Source organism: Eretmochelys imbricata, chromosome 11, assembly GCF_965152235.1.
Source record: "Eretmochelys imbricata isolate rEreImb1 chromosome 11, rEreImb1.hap1, whole genome shotgun sequence".
In the NCBI taxonomy this organism is placed as follows: domain Eukaryota; kingdom Metazoa; phylum Chordata; order Testudines; family Cheloniidae; genus Eretmochelys; species Eretmochelys imbricata.
The window spans coordinates 20,542,611-20,552,861 of NC_135582.1; the positions used below are offsets into that span (position 1 = coordinate 20,542,611).

Genomic DNA, 10,251 nt, shown 5'->3' on the forward strand with positions numbered 1-10,251 from the left:
CTTGTAGAGGTGAAGCAGAAAGATCCTTTTAAAATTAATTCTAAATCTAACTAATTACTTGTAAATTCTCAAACTGTATTCTATACTCAAAAGTGCTGTAATTCTAGGAAGGATAAACAATAGATACCTTTGTACATAAAAGTACTTGAACTCTTACTTTATGTGCAAAACTCAATTCATTGTTAACTATGGATCTGTGACTAACACTTCCATAATGTTCTCTCTCTCTCTTCCACCCTTCATTTGTTTTGGATTTTTTAGGCCCAGGCCTGCAAGAAGCTCTGTGTTTATTGCAATGGACTACATAGGCACAGAATATCCACCCACACAGAGCTCCTTGCAGGATCAGAGCCTTTGATGGCATGCCTTTCAGGACATGATTATGTCTGAGTAAGCAGAGTCTAAGTGAGCTCTCCCCTGGTATCTAGTGATGAACTGGGAGAAAAAGACTTCAGAAGTGGACTGTATTTGCATAGACACACCTACTCTGCCTAGGTACTCCGTAGATGGAGCTACGTTGCCAAAGTAATCAATTCTGGCTGGTTTGGGGTTACAATTCATTTTTGCATTTAAGGCTGGGATAATGAAATATTATTCTTATTGCATGAGTAAAGGACAGCAAAACTTTACTTGGTATGTCTTGACTGAGGGGGGTCACCCTAGCTGAAATCTCACTTGCAAAGCAGAGGTAGGGATGCCAACGCCCAGTTAAGGAGATAGGGATAGTTGTTTCTATCCACCTTTATAGACTTTGCTTAAACAGTCCTAGACGCCATCTGACCTGCTCTTCTCCCCAGTGTTTAAAGACAGAGCTGATTAAATTCAGCTGAGAGTCCAATGTTTCTGTTCAGTGATTATCAGAGCTGAATCACTGATAGCAGATCTAGGGGCTAAGCCTTTGACCTTGTGTGTGGACAGTGTTGCAGAAAAAGGCAATGTAGAGACTACGCTAGCAGCGAGGTTCCCTGCTACACAGTGAAATCACCGAGAGCTGGGCTGAGGGCATGGCTACACTGGAAACTTCAAAGCGCTGTCGCGGGAGTGCTCCTGGGGCAGCGTTTTGAAGTGCGAGTGTGGTCACCCAGCAGCGCTGGGAGACAGGTCTCCCAGCATTCCTGGTAATCCACCTCCATGAGGGGATTTGCTCTGAGCGCTGGGAGCCTGTTTACACTAGCGCTTTAAAGCGCTCTGACTGGCTGCACTCAGGGGAGGGGGGTGATTTTTCACACCCCTGAGCCAGCAAGTTAGAGCGCTATAAAATGTAAGTGTAGCCAAGCCCTTAGTGGTGGAACCTCAGCACATGGCATCACAGAAGCGGTAGTGAGCAGCAAAGAGCAGCGTCAAGCAACCAGCAGCAGAGTTAGCAGCTGCAATAAGCCAATTGCAGAGTGGCTCAGCAGCAGCAGAGGCATTGCTTGAGCGCCCCCCCTACACCTGCACCACCACTTCCAGGGTGGAAGGTGAACCCACCTCTGAGCTCTGGGTCTTTGCTGACTAAGGACAACCAACTATCAATGGGGTATAGTGAAAGGAAAGGGGAGTGACATGTTAAAGGGACATTCATTTGTTGGACTTTCACACTGCAGGGTGAGAAAATGAGGCAAAGGACATTGCCCATATGTACTGTGGGTTGGGTGTTTGCTTGTGGTCACATGCATTTGAACCATGGTTGTGTTGTTTTCACAAATGAATGCTTGGTTTCCTTTCCCTGTTAAAAGTTTTCTTTTGTTATACACAGACTTGGTGCTTGCAAGGGGGAAAGTATTGCCTCTTAGAGGTACCCACAGGTCCACCGAGGAGGGGAAGGGGGTAATTGCCAAGGGCCCCGGGCGATGTAAAAGGGCCCTGGGCCTCCTGGCCGCCGCTGGCAGCACTGCAGAGCTAAGGCAGGCTTCCTGCCCGTACTCACTCCGCACTGCTTCTGGAAGCGGCCAGAATGGCCCTACAGCCCCTGAGGGGACCTCTGTCCCCAGTGCCGACTCCACAGCTCCCATTGGCTGGGAACTGTGGCCAGTGGGAGCTGCGGGGTGGTGCCTGTGGACAGCGGCACACGGAGACCCCCTGGGCCCTCTGCCTAGGAGCCGCTGCCAGAGGGGTGTGCTGGTCACTTTCAGGAGCTGCCCGATGTATGCGCTGACCCCCTGACCACCTCCTGCACCCCAACCCTCTGCCCCAGCCTAGAGCCCGCACCCAAACTCCCTCCCAGAGCCCGACCCCGAACCCCTTCCCATACCCAAACTCCCTACTGCACCCAAACTCCCTCCCAGAGCAGAACCCCTCAATCACTCCCGCCCCAGCCTGGTGAAAGTGAGTGAAGGTGGGGGACAGCAAGCAACAGAGGGATGGGGGATGAGTGAGCAGGGGGCGGGGTGTCTGAGAAGAGGCAGAACAAGGCATGGCCTCAGGGAAGCGGTGGAGTAGGGAGCGGGGCAAGGGTCTTTGGGTTTGCGTAATTAGAAAGTTGGCAACCCTATTGGGCGGGCATGTGGAAGCCCTGGCCGTGCTGGAAGAGTGCGCCCAGCAGTGCAACCAGCAGCTTGCTGGGCACCAGCCAGCGCAGGTGCAGCACTGCCCAAATGTTGGGCAGACCGCATCCGCGCGGCTTGTGCATGTGTGGGGGCCTATTGACTGTTCTGCCCTGGGACCCAGAATTGCTGTCGGCGGGCCTGGGTACCCAGGATCTGTTAAAGGTGGTGGTTAGTTTTCCCAGATCACTGGGTGGTGCTCAAGCTGGTTCTGTTTTGCATTGTTTTGAGAAACTCCGATATCCTCAACCTGGCCTTTGTTGCTGCCGACTCTGGCAGAAGGGTTACATCTGCACAGAGTCTAGCGCATTTTGGGTGCTACTACAATATAAATAACAACAGTGCTTGAAATAAAGGTCAAAAGAGGGTGAGAAATTGTTTGCATGATTCAGGGTGGAACAAAGTAATGAGGTGAAATTAGAAAAAGGTAGACTAAATATCTAAAAGGTAGACTAAAGGTAGACTAAAACTTGCAAATGGTATGATCCGTTAAATTGTGGAACTGGGATAGGTTTCTAATGAAAGTGGTGAAAGCTATGTTGCATGAGTTATTAAAAATTAGACTAGACACCATGATAGAAAATATACCATAGGAACCAATCCGGTGCTGTCAGGGGTATAGATTAGATAACCTAACAGGTCTTTTTCTTTAAGTTGCATGATTCTATAAATTTCCTAAAGATGCTCGACAGTAATTTAAGCTACTAGACTTCATTGGAAATCAAGAGAGTATAAATTAAATGTAAAGACAACTAAAGGACATAATTTAGGAATTTTGGGAAATATTCTAAAACTTAAATAGGTCACTTTGGCTTTGAACTCAGGAGAAGAAGAGTTGAAGGAGAATATGATGTTTGAAGTCAAACCTATGGTTGATATATGTTGGCCACGTTGGGATGATAACTTTCAAACCTTCTCCTCTTTTTTTACATCTCCCACTTATTGGTCCACTAGAAATTCCCAGGCAAACACCTCATCATCACTGTAGCAGAATTTGGCCACATGGCAATTTGATAGACAGAAATAAAAAGATATGTAAAAATACATCCCGTGCACCTGGAAGAAGCCTGCCCCGTATCTGTTCAGTAAAAGTGCCTTTACTTTTACCAATACTTAAAATCAAGAAGCTTAGATTGGCAAAAAAGAAAAGGGCAATGCTTCTCACAAGTACTCAAGAATGAATTGGTGTAATTGACTTTAATGGTCCCATCTAGTGTGTAAATACAAATTTAAGACTTTTTTTAAAAAATGGTCTGTGAAAATATATTTAAGAAAATGTAAAATGTTAGTTTAATGACCCTCTATATCCTAATGATTCTTGAGACGTTAAGATCTATGCTGTAAATACATACACACAAGGAATTGTTTAAAAATGTGTATTATTGATCTGATGGACCAAGATAGTTGAACTGGAGCCATAAAAGTTTATTTTGTCAGCATGTAATATTGATAAAAATAACAATAAAAATCTTTTAAAAAGCTTGTTGTTCAACTAGTAGAGATACTGACTTATCTGGAGCCTTTATGGCTTGGTGTTCAGTATATATGAATTTAGACACAATTTTAAAATCTGTATGCACCAACTTCCTATTATGTCTAAGGGGCTCATGATGCATGAATAAATGTTACCAGAAATAGTGCCTGGATCTCATGAGTTCTAGGCCCACGTCCAAGCCACTAGACCACAGCATCTCCTGCTGCCAAACCCCTGCCAAGTATTTAGAGTAAAATTTTCAAGAGCACCTAAGTGACTTAGGAGAAAGTCAGTGGGACCTAGCTGCTTAGGGACAGATTTTCAAAGGTATTTTGGTGCCTAAAGATACAGACAGGTGCCTACAGAGCTTTAAGCATCTAGGTAGAGTTAGGCACCTATTTAAGTGCTTTATAAAATCTCTCTGGCTATATCTCTAGGTAGCAAAATACATTTAAAAATCTTGCCCTAAGTCATAGGTCCCATTTACTTTCAACAAGACTTAGGTTCCTAAGTGCCTACGGGTACATCTACACTGCGATAAAAGACTCACAGCACAGCCAGAGCTGGTCCAGGTCAGTTGACTCAGGCTAGTGGGTCTCAGGCTGAGAGGCTATAAAACTGTCGTGTAGACATTCAGGCTCCAGCCCAAGCCCAAACATCTATGCTACAATTTTATAGCCCTCTAACCCAAGCCCCGCAAGCCTGAGTCAACTGACCTGGGCCAGCCGCAGGTCTTTTACTGTATTGTAGACATAACTGTAGTCACTTCTAAAAATGGGATCTTGTCTCTATTATCGTCTCTCTATCTCCATTTTTCCCATCTGTTAAATTAGGCTACTAGTAATTAGCAAAAATTATTGCACATATTTATTGTGTATTTCAGCAGGGGCTGTGAGGCAAACATTATCATCCCCATTCTACAGATTGGGAAACTGAGATGCAGAGGTTGAGTGACTTGCTTGGGAAGATGGGAGACGTGTTGTGATCTAGTACATTAGGCCTGGGCATCACCATCAGGAGACCCAGGTGTCAGTTTTCTACACTGTCTTGCTGTGTGATTTTTTTTTAACAATATCCTTAACTTCTCTATACCTCAGTTATGCTACATGTAAAACGTGACTAATATTTACCTACCACACAGGACTAGATCAACCGATGTTTGAAAATCATGTTTAGATCCTTATGTGGAAGGTGCAAAGTATCACCATTATATTTCATTAATACAAACTGAAACATAATTCTCATTCCACCTTCTTAATATACATCTTTCATGTCATGCAATGGAAATTTCACAACTTTGTTAATCCTATTACCCACAACAGTTGGTCTGTTTTAAACTTCAGTCTCTTTCCATCCTCCTTAAACTATCTATACTCTGCTGTATTAAGCCAAGACAGATTTGGTTTTACATTTTCTGCAGCATCAAGCAAAACACCAAAATAAACAAGGTGAAATCTTGGCCCTATTAAAGTCAGCAGCACAACTCCTACTGAATTCAATAAGAACAGGATTTCACCCACAGGATTTAAGGCGACTGGAAAGTCTTGGTTTTCTATTTGAAATGCAAAATATACAGGATTTGCCATGTCAACCAGCTGTGATTATTTCAGGCAAAATTATCCTTACATAGAGGGGGCCCAGGTTAGCAGGGATAAGGAGACACAATTCAGGTTTGAGGGGACCTTAGCACTGCATTTCAGACTTTTCAACACATACTTCTATTAATTGCAAACTTTGATATATGTTGATATGCCAACTTTCAAGATGTTTGTGTTTCTTCTAATATTACAGTGTTCCAGTAAGGTTCTTTTCCCCTTCTTATCAATGACTTAAGTCTGTTTTAATAAAGACTATGTCTGAGAATTTTGGATTGTTTGTCAAATCTAATTTTTAATAAAGGTAACTATTTCAGCTATTTTAAAAAAATTAAACACAAATGGACTAATTTCTTACTGATTTTCCCTTAAACCAAAGCTACATTAACCAGTCTTACTGAGAGAAAAGTTCTTAAATAAACTTCTCCATTGCATGTGCACGCACACACACACACAATCACAAGCAACTTAAAAATAACTCATCTGCTTTTAAAAAGTATTTATAAAACAAGTGGCTCTTAGATGAACAGCATGTTTGACAACTCTTTGCCAAGTGAGAAAGTTGATGGCTAAGCTAGAATTGAGTTTCATGAGAATGCTGACATAACTTGAACTATAGGCACTAGAAAGTGCTGCTATATATATATATATATTTCAAATCTTATGCTGCAAAGCTTCAGGAAGTAGAATTTGAAGAACAAACAAGCAGTTAAACTACCCTGTTACAGAACCATTACAATGCACTGCACTAGCATTTGTCTATAATGTAAAACACTGAGATAAAGAACTACTGGCCCATTCTTACAGAGCTAAAGGAAAATCCAACTTGCACCCATGAATCAAATGCAAAAATACATGACCATTGTTATTACCTGGAATTAAGAAAGTGAAGGTGCGTTGTTTGGTTTTGTTTATTTGTTTAAGTAGTTCCCCACATTTTAAATTAGGGACCTATGTAAATAACATGACATTTTTCATCAGCAAAATATAAATAGGGGAAATACAATGAAGTTAAGAAAAAAGCAGGCTAAATATCAGGAAAACTTGCTAACAGTAAGATTTATTAGAATGGGGAATAATCTCCCAAGGAGAGCGGAGGAAGCCCTAACTCTTCAGACTCTTAATATTAGATTTGACAAAACACTGGCAAATGTACTGTAGAAAATAATCCAGTATTGATAGAGGATGTAGTAGATGACCCTAGTACTTTAGTTCTTTTCCACTGCTAATGGGGGTGATTCCATTATTCATAAAATATAATTACTAATGCAACACTGAGTAATTAAATGACAATTGAATATCTTAACTAATATTAAATGTCAAGCAATTGTAACTACTGGTTATAATATTGTAGCAGCTTTTTATTTTGTCTTGTTGCCATTTAGCCAATAACTGCCCAGATCAGTATTGACTGTGCACAAATTATCATTCTGACGTATACTGACTAGGGATGTATGGAGTAAACTGATTTATAAATTGAAAATACTCCTAGAAAAGTGAGTTAGCACACCTCTGTAATCTGATATAATGGCATGCATTCTCATTGTATAATATACTTGAATATATAAAGTAGTGTAAAAAAGTGTGTACGTCTATACAGACTTTCATTTGTATTTGAAAAGCATATACTGATTTTGAACTGAAACTGGATAAAGTGTATTTTTTATTTTTAGTTCTAAATGCCTTAAGAAATATGGCACACTCACTGATGTATTTATTTTTTGCATTTTAGCACCTTTTTTTCATTAAACATGAAAATTATATACTTAAGAAGAAATTAACCTAAAAGAATCATCATCCCAATTCCTGTAAGAAATTTTGAGATGAAGGCTTGTTGATTATACAAAGTTTGCTGGGTTACAAGCATTTTGCTCTATCACAACTCTAAAAATGGTAATTTTCTCTTAATTGGCTGAAATGCGGAACCCCTTGTAGTATATTAAGATTTTCTATGTTTATTTTTGATGGTTTAAAAAGATAAGACAAGAATTGATATTTAAATATCACTAATATCAGCTTGCTAAAATTCTACTAATTAGATTCCAAGAAGCAATTATTCCTTTGAAAAATCTAATCTATATACCACCATAGATACCAAGTGTTCAAAATTCAGTTTAGTATTCTCTGTTTAGAACAAAATAACAATAAAACTATAGCTTAACTTTGGTTAACAGAAGGCAAATGATAAATAAATGTCCTGATATAATCCAGTACACCACAGAAGTATAAACACAACTTTTTAAATATTAGCATTACTTGGTACCACAAAGCTACCCCTACAATCTAAGACACTGTTGCTTTGTTTCAAATTATTTTTGATTAAATTCATGATAAGCATTGCAGGACTAAGTGCCTCCAAAGCTTTAATTGTTTATGATGTAAATAGTTAAAAGGCAGAATAATCACGACTCCCCCTCTGAGAGTTATACAGCTTGTATCATCTGAGAACAGGTACTGACTGCATGTGATTTTTGTAACATCAAAGAAAACATATTTGGTTCTTCAAAGTGATCAGCGTTCACACTAAACAGTTTTAAAGACCACAGCAAGTAAGTTCACATCATCATCCATAAAAAATGTGGAATACAACTGATGTCTGTTGGGACAAGTTTTAATCAGTCCCTTTGATATCTGGTAGTAAAAAAGAAAAAGAAAAAGCGTTTCCATTTAGTTCTCTTCTCCTCAGCAACTTTGTAATCCATTTACTGCTTTCCATTCACATCCCTAACCCCTGTGTGTTGGTTAGCTAGAAACCGTGTTGTAAGAATGTGAAGAATGTAAACAGCCTTTTATTGTCCAAAAGGATAGCAGTGTGAAAGAAATGTGTGCCTTATCGCAAGACTGCAGCTCCGTACTTCATTGCCATGATAAAGTGCTGAAGCAAAAAACATTACAAGACAAGCACAATCCAAAAACGGATTAGAATTTGACATAAGCTTCCTCAAAAACTAATCAATCAACTCATGCTTTAATATTAGAATCCAGTTCTTAAGGAGGGTGTTTAATAATCCTTTCAAGGGTTATTACACATTCCCTATTGACTATGGTGACAAACTTTCAGATACAAGACAGCTAGGAAAAGAGGCAGAACTTTTGCAGCATAAATCAGAGATAACTGCTCACATAATTAACATGCTCCTGGAAAAAGGCATTTTGAAATAAAATTACGTTTTCTTTGCTTTCAGGTAAGGCTGGCAAACTCATTTTAAGGTTCTTTATCCCCCCCCCCTCAAATTCAGTTTATTTTTCACTAATATCCCAAGAACCAGAATTTTATTTTCTCATTAAAAGAGGTATGCTAAAGATTACACTCTTTACACACCTATTTCAAATAAACATCTCATTTTAATTTCATTTTGTAGCTCCAGCTTTTTAAATCTATATTGCCGAAACCTACTACTTCAGTCACTCAAATTCTTTTGCATTTAACGTATAATTAAACAGTACTACACAGACACATGTTCCTGTATCGAATCCAAATGGACAGAAATCCTTGTGTGGAGTCCAACAAAGAATCATAAACTCTACAATAACTGTTTAATATGCAGTTAGGAAAACAGAAAAGTTCATAAGGATAATAATTTTAAGCCAGTGTTTGTCATTCACTTCCTTAAAATAGTTAACTAAATTGGTACTGCGCAATGCTAACTGTGGATCTAGAGTACGGTTCAGAAGTGGAATTGTGGTACTCTGAAGCATCGCGTAGCTCAGGATATTCAACATGTCCACAGTCACAGATATGTCCTACAGGCAGTTACAGCTTCTATTGTTAGAGAGCATTATTTAAAATACAGGCCTTAGAAATTTGAAATCCCAATTAAACTTACTGAAAAATATTACAAAAAATACAGAGAAAACTATGGCACTCTTAAAAGAGAATCTTAATTTATGGGTCTGTAACAATCAGTTGTTTTGTTGCAAGTTGTGGCTGCCTTTACTGGATTAAAGTCTACTCCCTATTTTATCTCCAAAAGACAGTATGCAGGTAGACAACAATCATTACCTTTCCCAAGTAACATGACAGCAGTTTAATGGGAGAGAATATACAGATTGTGTGTTAAGAACTCGTATTTAGTTGCTCTTAAAGTTGCACGAAACAAGCAGGGAGAAAAAAGAGTGTTAAATGCCATGCTCCCAGCAAAAAGGCACCACAATCCAGCATAATCACCACCGAGCACAAATGTTTGATGAAGGGGCATGTGCTCCATTACTTTGGATATCTGAAACTGGTTACAAAAAACTAAACTCATCCTGGATAATTAAATAAACCCTCTGCAAAGACTCTGGTTTCAGGTATTTCTAGCCTACATAACAACCTGCAAAGGAATGCCTGCTGCTTTGACACACAGATAGATGCAAACGCCTTTCAGAAGCGCCTTGGCTATAGCTTTCCAAGGGCTCTGCAGTTACTTCTAGCATAAAGATTTATTTAAAAAAAAAAAAAGGAAGAAGCAGACTTACAAGCTGAAGGAAGCTCTGTACCACAACAAGAGGCAGGGGCTGCAGGTACATCATTCTGGCTTGGAGTCTAGGAGATGATTTCCCTTACTTGGATCTTGCACATCTCCACTTTGGGGGGCAGGACTGAGTACAGGGACATACCACTGTGATCACCTTAAGCAAAACGCAAACCGGGAGAATCAAACCCCCAACACAT

General features: G+C 39.9%; 1 protein-coding gene across 2 annotated transcripts in view; it reads right to left on the reverse strand.

Annotated features, from left to right (window-relative positions):
• Positions 1–10,251, reverse strand: part of NXPH2 (neurexophilin 2) — a 60,007-nt gene that overhangs the window by 48,248 nt on the left and 1,508 nt on the right. For both annotated transcript variants that reach the window (XM_077830475.1, XM_077830474.1), the window contains exon 3: positions 10,056–10,208. In XM_077830475.1, coding sequence (XP_077686601.1) covers positions 10,056–10,109 — 54 coding nt within the window. In that variant the 5' untranslated portion in view covers positions 10,110–10,208. The remainder of the gene's footprint in view (positions 1–10,055; positions 10,209–10,251) is intronic.